The sequence below is a fragment of the Hippopotamus amphibius genome, chromosome 10 (genome assembly GCF_030028045.1).
Source record: "Hippopotamus amphibius kiboko isolate mHipAmp2 chromosome 10, mHipAmp2.hap2, whole genome shotgun sequence".
In the NCBI taxonomy this organism is placed as follows: Eukaryota; Metazoa; Chordata; class Mammalia; order Artiodactyla; family Hippopotamidae; genus Hippopotamus; species Hippopotamus amphibius.
In genome coordinates, this window is record NC_080195.1 from 57,554,732 (window position 1) to 57,580,252 (window position 25,521).

The window sequence follows — 25,521 nt, forward strand, 5'->3', positions numbered from 1 at the left end:
AGCCTCCTGGGAGTGGTGGTTCGGCGGCGCCCCACACCTGCCTCCCTTGTGGGTAGAGGAACTACAACTCCCAGAGAGACTCGGAAGCAGTCTAGGCAAAGGAGCGGTTGTTTCAGCGGTGGCCGAAGTCCGGGCCTGAACCGGGAAAATGCTGCTGGCTCCCCAGGAAAGGTCCTCCTCAAGGAAGAGGACGGGGCTGAATCGCTGGAAACAGTTTACAAGGAAGCCGAGTCCCACCAAGGTGATCCATTCCTATCGGGAGCTCGTGGAGTGGGGAAGGGAGGCGGGGACCGGCCCTAAGGCCAGCCGCGGCCCCACCTGCGCTTGCTCCCTCTTCCCCCAGGGGCATCCTTACCTGGTCCGTCCCTGCCATGACCCACCCAGAGCCAGCATTGCCCTAAGTAAAGGGCGCCTAGGAACCTCGGGGCTTGGTTACCTTACGGCTTTGATGGGCAGAGTCGTGGAAGAACTGTGTCCTCATCTAACGCTTTTCTCAAAAACCGGAGAGTCTTTGACAGTGCCGATCCCGGTGAAGAGATTTCGAGAGCTATCCCTTCTCCCCACCACTCCTGGTTAAAAGGGAAGTTCCCGCACGGTTTCATTTCTTTTCCTAATGTTTTGCAAGTCATAGGAATCTGCCCCATATTCCTCCCCTTCTAGTTTTACATAAAGTATCTAAAATGAACTCAGGAATGCGAGTGGATATTGAATATATCAATACTTGATTCACTTGAAAATGTCTAAATTCAAGCAACAATCAAAAAATAGTTCCTTTTTTTGTCACCTCCTTTGATGCATTAGCATCCGAAGACATGGAAAACTGGTAACCCCACTGTAAACTTGAAACGTGTGAACGACATCTGCAAAGTCACAGTCACACGGTGTGTGCTTTTCACAGGCAACTTTTTTAACAGCCACAAAAATAAATACTTTAAATGTAAATGGGAGTACCAAATGGAGGACTTCTCAGCTTTCAGCTCCAGAGCAGCTTCACAGCTGTGTTCACCCTTAAGGTACACCTCCTTAAAGAAAAATATTCTGTAGACATGTGGCCTTTCTGAGGTCCCTAGGCAATTGTGCTTGCAGGTTATTCTAAATATACCAGCTAAATAATGCACAGGACATACTCTCCTTGGTGAATATCTTACCCCAGATGCTGAAGGGTGCACACTGGAACATTAGAGAGACTTGGAAACAGAGTCTGCTCCTATTGTACCAGTTTCATGATAGATGGATCCAAAGTAGCTTATGGGTATAAATTTGATGAAGGGTAAAAACTGGGGAAAATTTTGGGGACCCCAAAAGGAAAGATTTTTGCTGCTTGTCCCCATTATTACTGCCTAGAGGGGTAGAAAGGTGAAAACACAAGAGCTCCTTGAAGTTCAATTGTGTTTGCATAGGATTAGCTGCTTATTTTTGCAGCGACAAAATTATTCAGCAGTACAGCTGCTTTAATTAGTTATCTGTAAAGTGCTTTGAAGGGGAAGTGTTACATAAGTGAAAGATAGTATTATACCTTTCCCTCTATGGATCAGTATGCTAGTTTTGATATTCCCTTATTTATTTAAAAACCCACGTGAATTATTAGCAAAGCAAATACCTCTATTTGTTAAGTGACTATTAGAGGGAATTCTGCAAACTTCTAAAGAGTTACAGAGAGTGAAGAAAGGAGGTGTCCTACTGGTCTGATTTCTAATTTCACATTAATATTTGACCAACTTGGGAAGAAATTTACGTGATTTCTGCCTCATTTTCTTCTCTGTAAAACAGTTGAAGGTTGGTTATCCCTCACTCTACCCCCAGTTCTTGTTGGAGCAAACGGTATCCCTGCTGTAGGTAAATACAGGTTCCTCCGGAAAAGAGGGGCCTGGGGAGAGGCGCACACATTTCTCTAAGCAGATTTGCTTTGATGACACTTGACTAAATCTGGCTAATTAATCGATGCTTATTTGGGTTTTTATAAGGAATCTTATATGTGGCATTCCTGTTATCTTGGCTCTTAACCTTGGGGGACTTTAAAAAAATACTGACACATGAGCCCTACCCCAGACCAATTAAATCAGAATCTGGAGATGGGCCTAGGTAAGAGATAAAAGCAGTCAGAAGATGTTCCAGAGAAAGCTCTAGGTAAGAGATAAAACAGTCAGAAGTTGTTCCAGAGAAGGCTTCATGTGTCTTCCTCCTGCCGGCATTCTGTATTTTGTTGTTGTTGCTGAACTTTCTAATGAAATGCTTTGAGGAAAAACTAAAGGACACTTGTCCACATGCTTTGATCAGAAGGACAGATTAAAATGGCAAAGTTGTTAGATACATTGCTGTGTACTAATATTCTGTATATATTGTCTACAGCCTGTGTTTGACCCTGACAATGTGGAACACTGGATTAAGGTAAGGATATTTCATAAATATGATAGAAAGAGAATTGAGTCCCACATAATCAGATGGAATAGGAATACTGATGGGTCTCCATTTTATGTATATTTTTGCTATTTTCATTCCCATGTGACTATGTATATGTTGCCTTAGTTTTATATTCTAGTACATTTTCATGGTTTTGTTGTTTTTCATAAAAACATGAATAACAAGACAACAGGTAGACATCCCTTTCACATGCCACGAGGATCATCTGAAGAGGATTAAGGGAGGAGGGGAGGAGAAGCCTTAGGAGAGGACACTGTGACCTTCCCCAGATGATTAGAAAGAACGTACTGTAGTTACATTGACCTGTGGGACCAATACAATAGGTAAAAGCTATGCATGTATCGCAAGTAAGAATCTTCTAATAACTAGAGCAATCCAAGAACGGAGTGGGCATTCTCATAAACAGATGGATTTTCTGTCACTGGAGGTATTCAAGTGGATTCTAAATGGTCACTTAATGTAATGACTAATGAGGAATATATTTGAGCATTTGGCGGGGAGAGGGAGTGTGGATTGGGTTAAATAACCTCTGAGGTCTCTTCCAGGCCTGAGATGTACATTTTTGAATCCAAGTACCATTTAAGTTGAAAGTACCGTTAAACCACCTCAGGTGCGTGCCTCCGAGTGTCATTTTGGCGACTTGTCATACTCAACTCATTTGTGCACCACATGTTTCAAAATCATGTAGTATTTTCCTGGGAAAATATCCTTCTGCCCAGTAGTATTTTGAAGAGATATTACTTATCTAAATTGACAGGCATTAGGAATACCAGGCCAGATGGAACCTAAGCTAGATATAATCATTGTTAACCATTTTTTCATCCAGCCAGTATTTATTAAGTTCCTACTAAGTACTTGCCCACTATACTGGGCACTGGAAGTAAAGCAGTGCATGGGGCAGGTGCAGTTTCTGCCTTCCCAGAGTTTATAGTCCAGTGGGGGCTAAACAACTTACTTTAAATTGCTGGGAGAATTAAGGGTGCATGGTGTGGGGTGCTCATATAGATGGAACCAGGGAAGTTTCCTGGCTCCTGCAGAAGGTCAGACTTAGAAGACAATAAAATGGGTCCACTGTCGTGGAGGCTAGCCTCTGGGAAGCCCACTTCTCAATCTCCATCAAGCTCAACTTGTGTGTCAGTGTTGAAAGTCACAGAGCCAAGCCCTCGCAGGGCTTAATTGTACCATCTCTTCCAGAGGGGAAGATTTAAATAAAATAGAAGGATAAAATTCTGCTCTGACTTGTCTGCACCATTTTCCTCTTTCATGCAGTTGTCAGCCAGCTTGACTTGGTTAGATTTTATCACTCCTCTAAAACTCCTGCAGTGGCTCTTTTTCCATCATACCCTCAAAGTTCCCCTGTCTTGAAAAGAATCAATAAGTTCTTATTTCACCCTGCAGTCCATTCTGATTGCCATACTATTTCTTTTTCTTTTCCAGTGTCTTTGGATATATAGCCTGGACTCCTTGCCTTTGTGTTTTTATTATCCTCTGTGTACACAATTTTTTTCCTTCAGTTTCTGTTTCTTACCACTCCACAAAAAGTTGTCATAAATGACTTCCTGACTAAATCCAGTGGTCTGTTCTTTGTCCTCAAACTTTTTAAGGTCTGTTTGATACAGTTATCACTTTTTTATTCTAGAAATTCTCTCTTCCATTATCTTTTCATGACAGTGTTTCCTCTTGCTTCTCTTAATACCTCTCTGTTCACTGCTGTCTTCATGTCTGATTTTGTTCCCTAATATATTCCAACTCTTGGTGTACCCTGAACAGTATGACCTCTAGACCTAAGACTTCCAAATCCACTTGAGTGGACCACTTGCTCAAGATGGAAGAGGGGGACATATGTGGAAAGGATGTGGGACATGGTGAAGGTTGACAAAGGGGTTTCTTCAGGACAGAAAAGGAAGATCACCCAGTAGTACTGGGGACTTGACTGAAGCAGAGAACCATAACTTTTTGTGGTACCAAGAACTGGTTCATCAGATTGATCCAAGGTTTTCATCGAAGAGGCAAGGAACAAGAGATTTGAGGCTTATGTAAGATAGTAGCTGAATATCCACACAGAGTAGGAAAGGGAGGGGACCCTGTAAAGGCCACATAGGTTGGAAGAAGGAGGGGGCGTATGGTGCCTAGAGGGCTTGTTTAGGTGCAACACCAATGTATGGATTAGGAGGAGCCAGAGAGGGAGATGGATAGGAGGGTGACGTTGGAGAGGGGGTTATTCGCATTTGGTTTGAACAATGGAAGATTTTGTGTGACATGCTTCAGAATGACCTTGTCAGTGGGTTGCTGAAATGCAGTTGAGGAGAAAGCTGTTGGCATACAAGATCAAGCAAACTTTGAGGCCGAAATGTTGGTGAGTCAGCCTCAGCATTGTCAAAGTCGCTTAGAATCAGACAGATGCTTGGTAGAATTATGAATCTTGGGGCAGGTCACTCAAATGCAACAGTCCATCACACAATACTATTCATCCTCATCCTGATTTGATAGAATGACTCATCTGACTCCAGTGTATTCTACTCCTTTGATTTAGCTTTCTAAACATCTCCATTGCGTCAGTCTTCTACTCTTGAACCATCGGTGATTCTGTATGCCATCAGATAAAACTCTGTAAATTCCAGATGGGAATTCAAGGCCTAATCTATCTGCAATATCAATCTACCTATAACAGCCCTTTTACTGATACTCTGCGTGACTCCTGTGAGGCCAGTCTCCTTCCCCTCTATCAGATAAGTCTTCCTTTTGCTTTCATTCATGCTGATTTCCAGCCTGGAAAACCCTCCTCTCTAGGAGACCAATCCAGGTCTTTCCCTTAAAGCTCAGCTTGAGATGCCCCTCTCAGTGAACAGCTACACCTCATCCACCTGATCCCATCTTCTAATACTCCTTTCCTTGGAGTTATTTTGGCATTCATTTACACAGATACAGCATTAAGCAGTTGCTCGTATATAGAGTGATTAAGAAAGAATTGGGCACTTTCAAAAAATATATTACTCACAAAACTATTATATATGAACATGCAGTTTGCACATGAGAATATGTCAAGAAAGTCGTGTTTGTACCTGCCAGCCCTGAGGACATGAAGGAGTGTGTTGTAGCTGCTGTTCCTGCATTGATGGCAATAGGCTGCAAAGGGTCTATAGTGGAATAAGACATACCGTGGGACATAAGGAGCACATGTTAAGCATTTAAAAGATCACAGGAATCACTGAGATAGTTCCTTTACAAATTATGTACTCATAAACATAGTTACTGAGTAATAAACTTTTGAAGGTGTTCAATTTTTTTTTAATCATGCTGTATGGCTTTAAGACTGTTCTTGAGTTGTTTGTTGCACACATGGCATATGTAACCAAAACTGAAGTGAATTCTTTAACAGAAGCTTTTAGTTTTGTTTTTCCCTTACTGTCCACAGTTGTGGGAACAGAGCTAGCCTTTAATCAACTTGTTTAAAGTTGTTAAATAGACACATGAGACCTCTCCTGTCTCTTATGTATTTAAGTTGAAAAAAAAATGGTAAAGATGTAATGTTTTAAAACAAGGAAATACAGAGATTATTTCTAATCCTTACTATCATCTAGTATTTTTTTTCCAAAATCTTCATTTTAAGTGATAACCCAAACTCTTGCTTTGTTAGAGCCAAGCAAACATTTCTCTTTACTCCCTGACTTGTCAGTACCAGACTGTGTTCTTTAATACCAAAATCAGTCTTCCTTCTCCTGTCACCAAGCTCTCTTCCTCCTAAGAATCTGCACAAATTCTTATAAATGCTTATAAAATGACGTATCATATGAAGTTATTTCTTTCACCCATAGCCCGAGGAAGTATGGCTACAATCTTGTTTTTGTTGTTTATTTTTTGTTTGTGGATAATGGTTTTAAAAAATTTGAGTTGACTGGTTTATTTGTACATTATTTACAAGTATATGTGTATGTATATGTATATACACACAAACACATACAGTATATGTGAAATTCATCTTTCTGCCTTAGAATTTAAGAACCTTAAAGGGAAGGACTGTGTACCAAGCATATTGTGACCATTCAATAAAGGACACATACAACCAACATAGATTTGGGCACATTGGAGGCTGTGAGAGGTAATGTGGGAAACATCTCTGCATTGACCTCATAAAGAGTAAATGATACTTTCTAACCCTGATTAGATCATGTTTCTTCTGATTCATATCTTTTCCCATATGTTCTATTTTCTACATCTTTTTCAAGTTACCCTTAACTTTTCAACTTTATTCCTCTGCTTCTAATTCAAACTTAGTATATGAAGCCCTTGAGAGTTTAAAAGGTAAAGCCCATGGCAAGTTTTGACAGTTGTACTACCAGTCTTTCCACAAAGGACAAAAGGAAAAATCATTTTCAAAATAGATGACAATATAAACTATGGGAAAATGTGGCTTTTTTTTTTTTTTTTTTTTTTTTATTATTTTTTTTTTGGGGGGGTACACCAGGTTCAATCCACTGTTTTAAGTGTGGCTTTTTTGAATAAATCTTTAGCATTGATTCTTTAACAAACATTGATGGGGCATCTGTTATGTACCAAGCACAGTTCTAGGTGCTAGGGGTTTCATGCATGATGAAGACAAAAATCCTTGCTTATGTTCTAGTTAGGGGAGACAGTAAATGATAAAATATGTTATAAGGACATAAGTGCTATAGAGAAAGTCAGCACCGCCGAGGGGAACAAGGAGAGCTCGGAGGAGGGTGCTTACAATTCCGTAAGGGGTCGTCAGAGTGGGCCTTACTATGAAGGTGACATTTGAGTAAAGACTCGAGGAGGGGAGGGAAAGAGTAGTATGGCCGTGTGGGGGAGAGCAGTCAGCAGAGGGGAAGAAAGCACAGAGGCCTGAGATGGGAACACGCGTGGCCCATTTGAGGAGGTCAGAGTGGCTGAGGTCGAGTGAGCAGTGGGAGGAGCGGCAGGCAAGCTTAGAGAGCTCAGAGGGCCTGATGCTGCAGCACCACGAAGCACATCGTGAGGACTTCGACTTTTCTTCTGAGTGAGCTAGGGAACCATTGAAGGGTTTTGAGTGGCGTTAACATGAGACGGCTTTCATTTTGAGAAGATTTCTCTGGCTGCTGTGGTGGGAGGCTATTCCAGAAAACCCGGAAACGGTGGTGCCTTGGTCCAGGGTCATAGCCCTAGACGTAACAAGAAGGGGTCAGCTTCTGGATATATTTTGAAATTAGAGTCAACAGATTTTCTGACAGGTTATGTGAGGGGTGATAGAGAGTGGATTCAAGAAGGCCTCGAGATTTTTGTCCTGATGAACGGAAAGAACGGAGTTGTCACTACCTGAGTTGGAAGACTAGGAACACAGCAGGCATGGAGAAAAGCAGGCTTGTGGAGAAGGGAAAAGTCAGGGGGGTTAATTGTAAAATACACTTTTTATACTGTGCAGGTGAACCAAAATGCCAAGAGTTTGTCCACCTCTACTAATCCTTTCCCCATTCCTGTGAATTTGGCCGTGTTTTTACTAGATTCTCACTGTTGAGGTAAAATATGCCAGATTACTGCTGTTCAATGACTCTGTTTATCCCAATTTTTTTGACCTTATAGTGTGCCTAATATATGATGGGAAGTTCCTTTCAGGGGTAAGTGATTTGAGGAAGTGTAGCTGCCTGCCTCTGGTTCATATTCATATGCAAGTCCTAGTGGCATGGAAACTAATAAAATATCATATATATTTTTTCAGCTCTTTATTGGAATATAATTGCTTTACACTGTTGTGCCAGTTTTTGCTGTACAACAAGGTGAATCAGCTGTATTTATACGTATATCCCCACAACCCCTCCCTCCCGCGACTCCCTCCCACCCTCCCTTCCCCACCCCTCTAAGTCATCACCCATCATCGAGTTGATCTCCCTGTGTTATGCAGCAGCTTCTCACTAGCTATCAATTTTACATTTGGTAGCATAATATCATATATTTTTAAAAACAAAATATCCAGGTGTCAGGATCCCATTACTAATGCTCTAAATAAAAGTTATCTAAAGCTTAAATAACCTTTTGTTCAAATATAAACATTGTGAGCACCTGTTAAAACTTGGTAAAATACTGCAATTAATTTCATGTTTAATGAATGAAATTATTTAGGGTGGATGTTTCAATCTCAGAGTTCCTTTAAAAATGGAAAAATGAAAGTATCTTGGTAGTTGGTAGAAAGTCAGATTCTTGAATAGGAGAGATTCTCTAACCCTGAAGAAAGCTGTCATCCTAGTGGATTTTTTCTTTTTTCTTTTTTCTTTTAAAGAGAGTGGAGAAGGCGTCAGAATTTGCAGTTTTAAAAACATTTTCTGCTGGAAATTCAGATTTATCCAGAAGGTTTTGGGGCCAAATTGTAGATTTGGAAACACCAGAGCAAATAGAGGATCATGATGAAGTCTACGCAGAAGGTAAGAGAATACCTTTTTTGCTGTGATGTATAAGAGCAAAACTCAGAATGCATTTCAGAGTACGAAATGAAAGCTTTTCTTTCTCTTGTTCTTAATTTTTGTTTCTTTCTACCTCCCTGAAGCTAACTGACTCTAATTAACTCCAATATTACCAGTAAGGTTATATTTAAGGCCCATTTTGTCTCTTGAAATAGAACCACATCCAGAGGCAGTTTTGACCTAACACAGCTAATCTAGTAAGTGTACAATATCCATCCTGTGGCACAGAGGGCAACTTGTTAACTCGATCTAGTAGCATACAATAATCTGACCACTAGTTGATAAATCAACTTTGTTCCTTATGAAGAGAATCTAACGCTGACCTCACCTCCCTGCCTCCCCAGAGCATTTACCCCTCTGGAATTCAGTATTTTAGTAGTAACTAAAACGCCCTAAGGAACTCCTCTGTTTAGGGATGAAGAGATCAGGAGGGACAAGCAAAGAAGACTGAGAAAAGAGACCTCTGAGGTGGGAGGAAAGTCAGGGTGCCATGTGCTGGAAGCCAGTTTCCATTTGGATTATTTATGTCTCCAGTTTTTCAGATTATTTCTTCATTTATTCAGCATATATATTAAATTGTTACCCTATGCCAGATACTGTGGAAGAGCAGGTTATGAACAAGAGATGAAGTCCTTGCTTTCATGGAGTATACCTTCTAGAGTGGAGAGAAATAAAATGAAAAACAAATGGTCAGGTAGTGGTAAGTCATCCGAGTTTGGACCCGAATAACAAGGAAAGAGCCAGGCAAGCTGTGATGGAGGAAGAGCATCCCAGGCACTGGGAAAGGTGGCATCAAGAGTTAAAGTTCAAGCTTGGTGTGCTTGGGGAACTGAAGGAAGGCCAGTCTTGCTGGAGCTTCCCAATGGAGGTGAGCTTGCAGGAGTGAGCACAAGACATGGCACATATGGCCTCATAGATAAGCCTGGGGAAAGAATGTAGATTTTATTCTGAGCATGATTAAACATCATTGAAGGGTTTTAAGTAGAGATGTAATAGGACAACTTTTTAATATATGAAGAATGAATTATAGGGGAGAAAAAGAGAGAAAAGGGAGACTAGTGGGAGGCTATTGCAGTGGTCTCTGTGAGCAGTAGGGGCAGTTAGTCTTGGGTATTTGGTGGTACTGGAGGTGGAGAAGGGAGATTGATTCAGAAATTGGCAAGGGTATGTCTTACCCACCCCTTCTCCCACCCCACCACTGGGAGTACACAATATACTTCAGCCACTCAAGGTTTCCAAGAAGTCCCACGGTTAAAAAAATATGTACTTACCCCATTTCCCAAGCTTCCTAGACCTGAACTCTTTTTATCTTGAAATACATATTTATATCCGGAGAAACTAGTGATCCACATCAAAAAGTACTAGTGTATGAATAGAACATGGTTTTCAAAGGTTTATTTCCCTTATATCCTCTCATCGACTGTCTATTGATGTTCAGTAAGAACTGGTGTTCTGGGGAACATACTTTGAGAAACTCTGCTTTGAGGTAGGCATCAAGCCTCTGATCCAACATGAAGTGTTCCTACAGTTGAACCCTCCAAGGGATGTTCTCTTTCTTTGTTCTTTTAGAACACTTAATAGTAAACCTCTATTTACTAATGAATGGCATTTAGTAGATCTGAATTATTTTACACATAAGTTATACATATAAATATCTGAACTGTTTTACACGGGGTTGCTCATTAAATATCTGCTCCCTTTCTGTGCCTTCCTCTGAAAGCCAGCAGTGTCTGTTGCTAGTATACTTTTTACATTTAGCTTCTACCACCTTGATTCATTTTTTTCTATTTACATTATCATGCATTCCTCCCTATGTTAAATGTCTTTTGGCATCATTTAATGTTTGGAAACACTCCGTTCCCTTAGAGCTGTGCAATAATGATAAGAAGAGTGATGAAGACAGTGTTGAAATAGACATTTTTCTTCTTTGAAACCCCCATGCCCTATCTGAAAGTAGACATCTTCTCTCATACCTCTATAATTAAGCTTTTCTGAATGTCACTAAGAAAGACATCCAAATGGACGCTGGCTTCCAGGATATCACACTCTTAGATTTTCCTCCCACCTCGATGGTCTCTCCTTCCTAGTCTACTTTCCTGGTTCTGCCTTGTCTCTTCAACCTCTGAATACTACAGTTCCTCAGGGTTTAGTCCCTGAACCAATTCTCCATCCACCTTCCTCCTTTGGTAATCTCATTCACTGCTATGGCTTTAAATATCACCTGTATGTTGACAATGCCCATATTTATCTTTTCGGCTTGGACCTCTCCCTTGAAATCCAGATCACGTAGCCAGTACCTATTTGACACCCCTATTTGGATGTCTTATAAGCATCTCAGACCTAACTCATCTGAAACTGAACTCCTTCCATCCAAACCTGCTGCTCCCTTGGTCTTCCCTGTCTCAGTAAATGACATCTCCATCCTGTAGTTGCTTAGGCCAAAAACCTTATGGATTTCTTCCTCTCACATCCCATAACCAGTCCATCAGCAAATTATGTCAACTCCACCTCAAAACATTATTTTCTGGAATCTGAGCATGTTGAGTACCTCCACTTCAGGTCCAGGCTACCATCACCTCCCTCCTGGATATTTGTCTCCCAACTCATGTCTCCTGCTTCTGTGCTTGTCTCCCTATAGTCCATTTTAACCTAGTAGTCAGAGTGATGCTCTGAAAATACGTTACGTCTTTGTTCAGAAACCTCCTGTGGCTTCCCATTATATACAGAGTAAAAGCCAAAGTACCTAGAATGCTGTCAAGACTTATTTAAACAAAGGGTTTAGATATTTTGGGCCAGATAATTTTTGTTGTGGGACTTACCCTGTGCATTGTGTGTTGTTTAGCAGCATCCCTGGCCTCTACCCAGTTCCCCAACGTAATAACCAAAAATGGCTCCAGACATTGCTGGTGTCCACGGCGGGGCAAGATCACCGCCAGTCTAGAACCACTGCTCTCAACCTGATCCCTACATTACCTCTTCCACCTCATCTCCAACTACTCTCCCTTCACTCGTTCCTCCAGCCATACCACCTCCATGCTGTTTCTGCAATACACTAGACACCCTCCTGCCTTAGGGCCTTTGCACTTGTTTTCCCTCTGCACAGAGTAATGTTCCCTTACATAGCCACATGGCTCACTCCTTCACTTCCTTCGCTTCTTTGTTCAAATGTCTTCTCAGTGAGGCCTCCTTTGACCACTGAATTAATTTAAAACTATCAACAGCCGTCTTCCATTTCTTGTACACCATTTCTCCTTCCCCTGCTCTGTTTTTCTGACTTACTTATTCATTGTCTCTCTTCCCCAGTTAGAATGTAAGCTTCATGGCGGTAGGCTTATTTTTGCTGTTTTGTTCACTGCTATATTCCCAACATCTCGAGCAGTACTTGACACATGATAGGTGCTCAATTAACATTTATTGAATGAATGAAAACAGTGAGTGAAGAAAGTCTCTGAAGTAACTGAAATATTAAAAAGACATTTTTGTTTTATTGACAGCTCAGGAATTGGTCAATGACTGGTTGGACACCAAACTTAGGCAAGAACTAGCAAGTGATGGGGATGGTGATGCTGAAGACACTGTGTCAGGTATCCCTCCTGTGCCAGAAGCCAATGGGCATTTGAAATATGACAGTTTTGATGGTAAGAATTTATCTCATTATTCTAAGCTGTAACATCCAGTGAATGTGTCCAAGAAGTCTTTTTAATTTTTTTGAATAATAAATGATATGTTATTTGACTGTTTTGCTTAGTTTTGTAATTGGCTTTAATTTTTCTTAATTCAATTTAAATTACTTACCATATCCTCAGTAAATTCGTGGTGTTTTTTAAGATTAAAATATTTTATTATTTGTAATTCTTCTTATGATTATAATGGCCATTAATGCTGTTTAAGAGTGCCTCTTTCTATATGTTGTTGGATTACCATTTACTTTGATGGCTATTTAAATGTTTTACTATATTTAAACATTGATATATCATTTCATATTTACAAAATGCTTCATATATGTTTATAAGGGAGGTTATTTCTTGTACACAGAGCTAGTGTCAGACAAATTAAATAGCTAACTTCTGAGGATTCCTCAACTGTACCCAAAGAGTCTAAGATTTTTTACCTAAGCATAAGGGTAGGCATAGTGATGGTGGTGGCAGCTCCCCATGCATGACTCAGGCACCCCTGATGAGTTCACCTTGCAGCATTTCCCTTGTTTAGGACACTGCAAAATCCCCAGCTCACATATCACCAAGTCATGAGCTCTTAAAGTTAGGGGACGCCTCAAGATCTCCTAATCTGATCTACCCTTTTCATCCCCTCAGACAGAGATTCTTCTATAGCATCCCTAATGTGGGGTAACACAGTCTCTGCCTGAACACCTCCCAGGATAGGGAGCCTGCATTCTGGGAAAAGTCCATTCAGCTGTCCTGAGGCTCTAATCTTCATAAATTCTCTCTTAGGAGAATTAGGATTTTGTCCTCAGTAACTTTTACCCTTTAGTGCAACATAAAATAATATCATGTTCTCTTTCTCAAGAATAGTCTTTTCTTTTTTTGTGGGAGTTGAAATCATATCTGATCTTTCATAAACATCAGTGTTCCTAGATTAAATAGCACCAGTATTCTCAACAGTTTTTTATATCACATTTTTTCTAGGTATACTGGTTGCCACCTTCAGGATATTTTCTAGTGTAGTGATGTTGTTATTAAAGTGAGGCATTTCAGTACTTACTATTTATTCTGAAGCATATCTGAAATATAATGAAACTGCTACTTTCTTTCATATCTAGCTGTATCTCTTTACTTAGATTTATTATTACCTTCTAGTATCTTACCAGGCCTCACTCATCTTATGCTTGTAATGTTCCTTTTTTTTTTTTTTTGGATCAAACCATTGAACAAAAATATTACCTAGCCTTTAAAAAAGGATGTTTATCAAAATTATTAACTAACATATAGTTATCGCAATAGGTACAGAAAAAGTACTTGCAAAAATTGATTCCTGATAAAAACTCTCAGCTAACTAGTAATAAAAGATAAATTCTTCAACCTGACAATGGACATTTACATGAGACATATAGAAAACAAATACCAAAATGACAAACATAAATCCTACCTGATCAGGAGTTACCTTACATGTAAATGAATTAATCATTCCAATCAAAAGATGGATATTAGCAGAATGAACTTAAAAATATGACCTAACTGTGTGCTATTCCAAGAGACAATCTAGAGTCAAAGACACACACAGGTTGAAAGTAAAAGGATGGAAAAGATGTACTGTGCAAACAGTAACCAGAAGAGAGTGAGTGCAGCTTACTAATCTCAGAAAAAATAGGCTCCAAGATAAATTACTCAAGACAAAGAAGGGCATTCTATAATAATAAAAGGGTCAATCCATCAAGAAAACATAACAAGTGAAAACATATATACACCTAACAAAAGAGCCCTGAAATACGTGAAGCATAAACTGACAGAATTGAAGGGAGAAATAATTAAACAATAACAGTTGCAGACTTCAGTACCCCATTTTCAGTAATGTATGGAACTAAATAGAACATCAGCAAGAAGGATATTCAGTATCGCTAGTCATTGGGAAAAAGCAAATTAAAACTACCATGAGTAACCACTATGCACTTATTAAAATGGCTTAAATTAAGACTGATCATACCACGTTTTGGTAAGGATGTGGAGGAACTGGAACACTCCTACACTGCTGGTGAGAATGTGAAATTGCATAACCAGTTTGGAAAACAGTTTGACAGTTTCTTAAAAAGTTAAACACACACTTGTCATGTGATCCAACCATTCTACTCCTAGGGATTTTCCCAAGAGAAATGAAAGCGTATGTTCATACAAAGACTTGTACACAAATGTTCATAACAACTTTATTTGTAATAGCCACAAGCTGGTAACAACCTAAATGTCTATCCCCAGATGAATGAATCAACAAACTGTGGTATGCCCATACAGTGGAATACTACTCAGCAATAAAAAGGCATAAACTATTGATACGACATGAACGAATTTCACAATAATTATGCTGAGTAAAAGAAGGATGACCAGAAGGAGTGCATAGTATATGATTTAATTGATACCAAATTCTGGAAATTTTAAACTACTCTATTGGCAGAAAGCAAGTCTGGGGTTACCTGGGGTAGGGCAAAGTGCGTGGGGAGGAGTGAGAGGAAGTGATTGCAAATCAGCATGAGGACCCTTTTGCAGCTGACAGACACATTCATTATCTCGATTGTAATGATGTTCACTGGTATCTATATGTGTCAAAACTTACTGCAGACTTTAAATATTTACAAGTTTATTGTATGTCAATTAAAGCCCTTTTTAAAAAGAGCAATGGAGTCCTCAAGGATGTTTAGATCCTCATCATATAAATGTAAAAGTAATATCTTTTAAATTTGGCAGTGAGGGAGTCTTTAGTGACTTGGGTGAAGGCAATTCCTAATGAGTGGAGGTGTTTTTCCTCTTAGTTGAAGGTAATTGCTGAGGGCTGTACTCATCCAGTTGGCATGATCAGTTACTATTTCTTGAACACTCACAGCTTTGTATTTTTATTGTACCAGGATTATTTATATAAATATGGAAATTGTACTAAAATGAAATTTTAAAAATTAAAAAAAAATTATTGTCTTTGTTGTTGTTCTGTTTCTCCCAGATTTATGTGGTTATTTGGAGGAAGAAGACGAAAGTACCACCGTTCAAAAATTTATAGACCATCTGCACCATAAAGACGTGGTGGATTCTAAGATATTGGAAGACCTTGGAATGAATGGAAACCAAGACAAGAAGTGGCAGAAGGATCCTCGTCTTACCATGGAGATGAGACATAAGCAGGTGGGAGGGAAAAGCAAAATTAAAATGGATAACAGGAAGCAATTTTTGTGTAACACATTTAATAAGCTTAAATAAAGACTTGGGCTTTATTGTGAAAAAGGGTGCCATCTGTGATTTGGTTAGAAAGAATAAAAATAAAACATAAGAACTTCAGAAGAAAAATAATGCTCATAAGCTGAGAACAGGAAACAATTTAGTTCAGAAAACCAAAAGGAAGAATAATTGATTTTGACCATGAGAGTGGTGAGCTAAACTTTATTAGTTTGGATGTGGTATTTCCTATTACAAATATGTAGTTGGGTTTTGCTTAAATTTGGTTTTTAAATTGTGACATCAAGATATTAATATCATGAATATTCTGGTGAATGTTATAATGATAATTCTTTTCTAGACAGTGGAAAAATTCACTTATTTTGTGATTATAATTTGAAAGGGAGGACAGAGCTGAATTAAATCTAGTTCAGCTGTTTTGAATTAGAAAGGCATATGGGAACTTTCTTTTCTCCAAAGGGAATAGGAGATTGTAGGAAAAAGATTCATCTCAACGCTTTGTAGAGGAACCTCAGGACGTCAGGATGACCAAGTCTTTTCCACATGTCCAGAACCAAGACCAGACTAGAATTAATGTCTATGTGTTTGTGTGTGCTCAATTTCTGATTACTTTAAACCATAAGGTATGCCAAAGCAGCACTAAGGATGCTGGAGAAACTGGGGTAGAAGCATGATCCTGGTTTGGATTTACGATAAAAGGGAAGAAAAAAGGTTCAGTAAGAGATAGGCATTATCTAGAAGTCTTATCATAACTGGAGAGTACGATAAGGTTAAAGTTAAATGAAGCAGGAGGGAAAGGACCACTCCTTACTTCATAGCTAGTCAAGCCTCTAAAGAATTAATGTGTTTGAAAGAAATGATGTGTTTATTCAGAAATATCTGTGAAGTTCGTGGTATTGATTTCCAAATATGATCCAGAATCATTGATAAACATAAATAAAGATAGGATTGAATAAAAGGTAGTGATGCTCCTTAAGGCAATAAATCACTGTTCAAGCCTTCACAAAGTAGCCTCCCCCAAAATATCCTCATTCTTTCTTAAATTGTAACTAACATACAGAGAGCCTAAATAAATAACAGTAATGTACACCTTGGAAAATAACGTAATGTACACCTAGGAAATCATTACTAAATAAGAATCCAGAATTTGGCATTCAAACCGGTTAGATTTTCAACTTTTCCATGGTGCAGATCATTCCCAAATTGTTTGGAGTCATCTTGCCTGACTTCATTTAAAATTTTGTATTGGCCATTACCCAGGAAACAAATGAATTTCCTCTGTTTTACTGATAAACAGTGGGGTTCTGGGCCAGAATGTTTCAAAGTAGTTGTATTCCGAACTTCAAAATGTGTTCTAAGGTTTTGCATATCTCTTTCTACTTGAAAGGCTGCATTTCACCCTTGTTGTATTCTCTTTAAGGTAAAAGAAAATCGCTTAAGACGTGAGAAAGAACTGGAGCACCAGAGAATTGAAAAGGCCCTGAAAAAATCTGCCTTCTTAGAGGCTCAGTATCTGGTGCAAGAAGAGAAGAAAAGGAAGGCTCTAGAGGCCAAGAAAGAGGAGGAGGAGATTCAAAGGGAGATGGTAAAGCTGCGGAGGGAGATAATTGAGAGGAGACGCACTGTGGAAGAAGCATGGAAAATGTAAGCCAGACGTGATGAGCAGCGTGAAGGTTTTTGTTTAAGCAGTCGTTTTGGAAGTAGCAGTGGTTTTGGAAGTATTTTAAAGCTCTTTAAAATGCACAAACAATGCAATAACAAAACACAAAAGAGAAATCACCCACTATTCTGCCATCTTAACAAGTTAACTATTTTTATCTTTCCATATTTCCTCCTGTCTTGGTCCCTTTATGTACTTAATTGCAACCATAAAGTACTTTTAATTTGTTATTCTGCTTGTTGTAATAACCACATTACCTGGAGTCCTAAGGTCTGTGTATTACTCCATTGAGTTCCTATACTGTAATTTATGTAATGACCTCCACTCCCATACTGGTAAGCATTTCAGCTAATTTCAGATTTTTCACCAGTAGTGCAGTGAGCATCCTTAAGCATGGAGCTTTTTCATTCCTTTGAATTATGTTCTTAGGAGTGTAATTACTGAGTTAAATGGTGTAGGTTTTTATGACTCTTGAAACATTGCCAAATTCCTTTCCAAATGGGTTGTACTGATTTACACGATTGCTGGCAGTGGGCCACACTCGGCATTGGGGGAGATTATCATTTTCAATATTTTGCACTTTTAATACATATTCTATTGATTAGTTTGCACCTCTTTGTGTACATGAACATTTTTAATGTGGAACGTGTTTCCTTACGCACATTTGCTAATTGTGCCTCATTCCATTGTGAATTCCCTCAGTGTCTACTCTCCTGATAATTACACAGTCACCGTTGCCTTACTGCCACTGATAAAGAAAAAGAATATGTGACATAAGAGGGAAATCAAAATAGTTCTCACAGGATGTAGTACTATTGTGTGTCTTCATGCATAAAATGAGCTTCATAAATGAAATAACTAATGTATTTATTCTGAGAAACAGCACTGGTGCATAAACTGCCGACGCCCTAGGAGAGCGTGCCTGAAGTGCCTGAATCCTCAAAGTGAGAGGCCAGAAAGACCTGTTAGATAATCCCTCCACCCCTGTCAGCCTACACAGCTTTGCCCGCTGTGTTCTTGATTGCCCTCATCCTACCCAATTTAAAACAGCTTGGCAGTGGACGTGCGCTTCATTCTTTCAAGTGCCAGGCTCAGGCCTCCTCCAGATACCTTTCCTTTCAGAAAGCAATCTCCAGTTTCTTAGGGAGTTCTTGCTAAGGTCAGCCTTGCTCTTCAGATTGCTCTCAAGCTCTGAAAAATCTAGGGTGACCTAAAATAAATTGTGAAAACAAGTAACATTCAATGGTAGCAGGAAGCTCTGCTCACAGTAGGCACTCAACAGACATACACTAACCAGTCATTTCTTTTAAAAGTTAAAAGATACAGTGACCCAGGTAATATGCTGCACTTCTAGGTAGACAAACTGATTGAAACCTTCCAGAAAGCAATTTGGCAATAAACAATAAAAGCCATAAAAATGTTATCACTTGACCTGGGAATTCCAGTCCTAGGAAAACTACCCTAAGAAGGTGATCAGAAATCCAGACAAAGATTTGTATAAAAAGATAATGAAAATAATATTATATATAATAACAGACATAAATAAATATTGGAGAAATTAATAAATACTAGTTGTACAGTGAAATAACATTCTCATGTTTTCATTGTTTTTTTCTGGGTAGAAATATGGATGGCTTTTATACCTTTCCAATTTTTCACTATGAGCAGATATTGCTTTCATAACAGATACATATTTTGATGTTATTTTAAAAAATTACATCCGTGGTATTAGAACTGTATTTCTTTAAATTCCCACTAATGATCTGCCTGTAACTATCTAATATAACATTGTTATGGCATTAGTAAGTTTGGAAAGAGTCAGTAAAACTTTCTTGTTGGTAGGGCTTTTTATTTGTAAGGTATCCTAAATCTGCTTCATTGCATAGTTTCAAAGTATCTTCTCTAAGAGATTTCTTAATTACAAAGGGAAAACTAGCAACTTTACACTGGAGAAGCCACCTTAACCAAATGATGGTTCACATCCCAGTAATAAGATATAACATTGTGTGCTCCCTGTATGATATATGATAATTAATAATGAATGTCTATAGATTATTCTGGCATCCCTCTCTCAGTCTGAGTTTCCACAACTGTAAAGTGAAATTCAGAAAGACGGAGTGACTTGCCTGAGTTTTCACAGCTGGTTTGTGGCCAGAGTCTGTGAATCCTGATTCCTGACGAGATGCTATCTTTGCTACATCATTGATAAAATATATACCTTATACGCTTACACATACCTATATAGTTTAATACAATCCAATGAGAGGGCAATGGCTATTAGCTGCCTTGGATTGGTGAGTGTAAGAGGAATGTCCTGGATGAGAAAGAAAAGACAGGTGAGTGAGAAAGAGATAACCAGAAACATGAGCAACAGAGTTACTAAGAGTTCTTGTTAACTTGCCTCAAGTCCTTTTCCTTATTCTTATTAAGTTCTATTTTTTCTCTTTTCAGCTATTTTAGAATTAATATAAATTCCAATCTCTCCTTATTCAGTAATACCTGATTCTTTTATGATTTTTCTTCCTAGAAACCTTGTAAAAGCCTTGTGGTAAAAATCTCATTCCTTTCTTACCTGAGGATCCTGTTTTGTCTCCCCTTGTAAGAAGAGAAAGAACTTATGTCTATATTAGAGAATACCTGATAGTTGTTCTCTCTCAAATTTTAATCAAGGCATCACTCAATGTTAAACTCATAAAAGTACTTTACTAAAACACCTATAAGGCTTTCTACTTTTCAGAGTACATTATAACAATTTTATTTCATGTAACTGTATTTTAATTTTACAGAGGAATATACTAAGTCTGAAAAAAATCATGCTACTTTGTAGTTTTAGGGCCAGATCTAAAAATCTGTATCTTCTGATGGAAAATTCAGTGTTTATTCCACTATGGTAGGTTCTAATTACTCATTGTTAAGTCTATTATGCATACATGAATTTTTCAATTGTTATTAATAGAGAGAAGAAAAAGCAAGAAGAAAATTCTCCAAAAAGTCCAGAGAAAGGCATGTTTCAAAGTGTTCATAGTTTTCTGGATGAAGAAAAAATGGCAAAAGAAAGAAAGAAGAAACTGAAAGAGTTATTGATCCAGACTTTCAAGGAAAATCACCAGGTAGGAGTTATAATATCTCTTTATTCAGCATTCTGTAGCATAAATAACAAAGGGCTGCATCAGAGACAGTGCAGTGTAACACTAAGCCCAGGTGAGCCTCGTTACAAATACCAAAACTGCCCACACCATTTGTTCTGTGCTACCCAGTTGGCTTAGTACATAGGGGAGTGCTTCAATCCCTTATTCAGTGGCTATCCTTATATACTCTGTGTGATCCTGGGAAATCAGGGTACGAATCTGGGATGTCTTCCTAAATTACCCTTTTTAGCATAGCGTGCAAGTACTAATGTGGATCTCTGGCAGTTTGAACGTGTAGCTTCCACTGTGACAGTCTTATGGACCATTGTGTTCTGGATTATTCAGAAAGTTACTTGCCTTTGGTAGCTCAGATCCTAAACAATGATATGTTTGTGCTTCTACTTTTAATGGTCCACATTTTATTTTACTCTTCTATCCCTTCCTTTACACTTTTTGTAAAATTAACTGGCCAATTTTTTATTGATTAATGAGCATCCTCCCCAGGCTACTTAGGCAGAAATTTTTTTCAATGAAGTGGAATGAATTGGGGGTTTATAAACATTTCAGGTGAAAGGAATTACTTGGAAGATTTGTAAGTGAAGTGGTCAGATGAAGAAAAGATAAATATGTATATATTGTATCTCCTACAACAGCCACCCCAAGGCCTTGGGTGTTGATGAAATTCAGTGAAAGTTAGTGGAATGAACGTATAAATGAGTGGATTTAACAAGAGAAAAGAATGTCAGGATGAGATTGAGGGGGCTTCATAAATGTAGGATAGACTAAAAAGGACCTAGAAATCAATAACGGGCATTTGAATATGATATGAATAACTAAGATATGAAAGAAAAAGTGTAGTCAAAGCAGTTCTTTAAAAAAACTAGAAAAGATGCTCAACATCACTAATCATTAGAGAAATGCAAGTCAAAGCCACAATGAGGTATCACCTCATACCTGTCAGAATGGCCATCATCAAAAAATCTAGAAACAATAAATGCTGGAGAGGGTGCGGAGAAAAGGGAACCCTCCTGCACTGTTGGTGGGAATGTAAGTTGGTACAGCCCCTATGGAAAACAGTATGGAGGTTCCTTAAAAAACTAAAAATAGGACTACCATATGACTCAGCAATTCCACTCCTGGGCATATACCCTGAGAAAACCATAATCCAAAAAGAAACGTACCACAGTGTTCCTTGCAACACTATTTACAATAGCCAGAACATGGAAGCAACCTAAATGCCCATCGATAGACGAATGGATAAAGAAGATATGGCACATATATACAAAAGAATATTACTCAGCCATAAAACTTGTAATGAAATTATTTGTAGTGAGGTGGATGGACCTAGAGTCTGTCATACAGAGTGAAGTAAGCCAGAAAGAGAAAAACAAATACTGTATTCTAACTCATATATATGGACTCTAAAAAAATGGTACTGATGAACCCAGTAACAGAGCAAGAATAAAGATGCAGATATAGAGAACAGACTTGAGGACCTGGGGGGGGAGGGGGCATGATGGGGAAGCTGGGATGAAGTGAAAGAGTAGCACTGACATATATACACTACCAAATGTAAAATAGATAGCTGGTGGGAAGCTGCTGCATACCACAGGGAGATCAACTCGATGATTGATGATGACTTACAGAGGTGGGATAGGGAGGGTGGGAAGGAGTCACAGGTGGAAGGGGATATGGGGATGTATGTATAAATACAGCTGATTCACTTTGTTGTGCAGCAGAAACTGGCACAACAGTGTAAAATAATTATACTCCAATAAAGAGCTTTAAAAAAAAAAGCTAGACATGTTTGATGGCAGGATTTTGGACTGATAGGCAAGAAGTCATAATTATTCAAATATAAAACAGCAAGAGTTTGGTCAGAGCATTGGCTTTAGGAATAGGCAGAGGAACGTGTGGTAGAAGGAAATATTAAGAGTTGGGACTAACATTTTGGGAAAGATTGGCAGAGACTGATGTTTTGTCCTCCATGAGACAGATGGAGTTAATGTGTCCTCCTACAGTAACAGTTCAGATTTCTGAAAGAAAATAGGAAAGGAAATGAATATAGAGGAGGCCATCTTGAGAAGACATAAGGAAAAAGGGCCACGATATGTTCCCCAACCAATGAGAGATTGATAAGACGTGTGTTCCCTGTAAGTTTTTAATTTTATTGAAGTCCACTGTGCAAGAAGTAATACAGTCGTCCCTTGGTATCCATGGGGGATTGGTTCCAGGTCCCCCGCAGATACCAAAATCTGTGGATGCTCAAATCCCTTATATAAAATAGCGTTGTATTTGCATATAACCTATTCACATATTCCTGTATACTTTAAATCATCTCTAGATTACTTATAACACCTATTTAAAAAATTAATAGATAGGAACCTGAATTAAGTAGAGTCAGGAGACCAGAAGGGGGAGCTCTCATGCCCTATGACAATAGCAGAGCCCTTGTCAGGAAGAAGAAAAACTCCTTTTATTTCCTGGCAAGGACTCAGCCAATGAAAAGCCATGGACTCTGCTTACTGCAGCCCTTCCAGCCTACTTTCCCCCCTATAATAGTTCTCCTCCCCTTGCATGAAGGAACTTGCACGTGGCTTACCAAGGTTGCAGATCCTGAATTGAAATTCTTTGCTGATTCCAAATAAACCCATCTTTGCTGAAATAATACCTGGCAGTCCATTTGTGCCAGGTCAACACCTAATACAGTGTAAATGCTATGTAAATAGTTGTAAATACAATGTAAATGCTATGTAAATAGTTGCCAGCACAGCAAATTAACTTTTGCTTTTGGAAACTTTCTGGAAATTTTTTTCTTCCAAATATTTTCTATCCACAGTTGGTCGAATCCACAGATGTAGAGCTTGTGGATACAAAGGGCTGACTGTATATGTTTTAGAAAGAAGTGCTAGGTATGAGTTTTAGACACACATAAAGAGTTTCACAAAATTAGTGGCTTACTAAAAGAGATTCCTCAGCTTTAAAAGGATCAGCTGGTATATTTTAAAGTGAGACAATATGAATAAATTATCTGTACTTTGCCACAGATTCTGCTTGATTTGAACCTATGTTTTTGAGTCTTTATTTCAAAATAATTTTAGACATACAGAAAAATTGCAAAAAATAGTACATGAAATTCTTGAATACCCTTCACCCAGCTTTCCTCAATGTTAACATCTTACATAACCTAGTATAACTCTCAAAACTAGGAAATTAACATTGGTAAAATACCATTAAGTACAGTTAACAAGACTTATTAGGATGTCACCTATTTTTCCAGTAAGGTCCTTTCTCTGTTTCAGGACTTGATCTGTAATTTCATGCTACATTTGCTTGTGTGTCTCCTTGGTCTCCTCCAGTTTGTAATAGTTCCTCAATCTTCCCTTTTATGACCTTGACATTTTTGAAGAGTAGTGGTCATGTATTTTGTAGAATGTCTCTCAATTTGGGGTTTTCTGATATTCTCTTCCACTTAGGTTGAGATTATGCATTATTGGTAAGAATACTACAAGAAGTGATGCTGTGCCCCTCACAGTATAATATCAGGGGTACATAATGGGGTCTTTTGTTGTTTTCTGTTTTTGTTTCTTGGGGGCCATGCCATGCGGCTTGTGGGACCTTAGTTCCCTGCCCAGGGGTTGAACCCAGGCCCTTGGCAGTGAGAGCGTGGAGTCCTAACCACCAGACCACCAGGGAATTCCACATAATGTTAATGTGTCTTATTACTGTTGATGTTAACCTTGATCACTTAAGATTGTGTCTGCTGGGTTTTTCCACTGTAAAGTTACTATTTTTCCCTTTGCAATTCATAAACGTCTTAGAGAAAATATCGTGAAACTATACAAATATTCTGTTTATCCTTAAACTTTCACCTATTAATTTTAGCATTCACTGGTGGATCTTGCCTGTAACAATAACTGATGTGCTATTTGTCTAACAGCGATTTTGTATTTCCCTCATCTTGTCTCCATTTATTCATTTAAATTCTTCTAGAAGGAAAAACGGGCCCGTCTCCCCCATTTATTTATTTATTCAGTTATTCATTTGCATCACTATGGACCTGTGGCCATTTATCCTATGGATTATAGTCTAGTGTTATTGTTTACTTTGTTTCTCAACCTCGGCCACTGGGACATCTTTCAGGTTGACTTTTTTGCCCTTTCAGAATCCCTTTTTGGGCACTTCCTTTCTTTCTGTCACCACAAGATGTTCCAGACTCATCTTATTTTCCCTGCCCTAGCTCTGGAATCAACCACTTCTATCAATGCATGGAACCCTGGTTTCATTTGTTGGAGAATAATACTTGGAAACCAAGATCTGAGTACTAGCTGTGCTCACTGCTGCTGGGCTGTCATATTTTCTGGGTCCTCTCAGCAGGCAGAGCTGGGAACTAGAGGTACATATGCTCACTATACACACACATTATATTTGTTTCTGTGTCCGTCTGTTTGTATACACATTAAAGTCCATGAGTTCATACTGATAATCCAGTTCCAGTGCAGCAACACAGGGATCATGCTGTCCTCCCCCTTCCTTATTTGTCACTTATTTCTCTGTTTTTATATATATTAAAATAATTGTGAGTTCATAATGGAGGCTTCAACTCTAATCCAGCATCACAGGTTTTAGTGTGGCCGTCCCCCTTGCTTGTTTACACCTGGAGCTTATTATCTAAAATACATTTACTTATTTGTTTAGTCCTAGTATACTATAAAAGTCGTTTCAGAATTGGTAACCTATACTGCCGTGGAAACAGATTTACTAGCTACAGTGTAATATTTGTAGAGCTATTTTTGTTTTCAGCCTTATTCCGCCAAAACTGTTTGCCAGAGTTACTTACATGGGTTCTTTTCTTCCCCTTCCCCTCCCCCTTGCATGTGATCATGCTATTGTTAGTGAACCTCTAATTTCAGTTTCCCCAGTGTATGTGGGTATAACCGAGACATGGGGGAAAATCCACGTGTGAGACT

At 38.7% G+C, this 25,521-nt stretch overlaps 1 protein-coding gene across 2 annotated transcripts in view; it reads left to right on the forward strand.

Annotated features, from left to right (window-relative positions):
* The first annotated feature begins 104 nt into the window (after nucleotides 1-104).
* Nucleotides 105-25,521, forward strand: part of CCDC191 (coiled-coil domain containing 191) — a 94,188-nt gene continuing 68,771 nt past the window's right edge. For both annotated transcript variants that reach the window (XM_057697166.1, XM_057697165.1), the window contains exons 1-7: nucleotides 105-241; nucleotides 2,350-2,388; nucleotides 8,690-8,831; nucleotides 12,365-12,508; nucleotides 15,534-15,712; nucleotides 17,184-17,407; nucleotides 20,380-20,533. In XM_057697166.1, coding sequence (XP_057553149.1) covers nucleotides 149-241; nucleotides 2,350-2,388; nucleotides 8,690-8,831; nucleotides 12,365-12,508; nucleotides 15,534-15,712; nucleotides 17,184-17,407; nucleotides 20,380-20,533 — 975 coding nt within the window. In that variant the 5' untranslated portion in view covers nucleotides 105-148. The remainder of the gene's footprint in view (nucleotides 242-2,349; nucleotides 2,389-8,689; nucleotides 8,832-12,364; nucleotides 12,509-15,533; nucleotides 15,713-17,183; nucleotides 17,408-20,379; nucleotides 20,534-25,521) is intronic.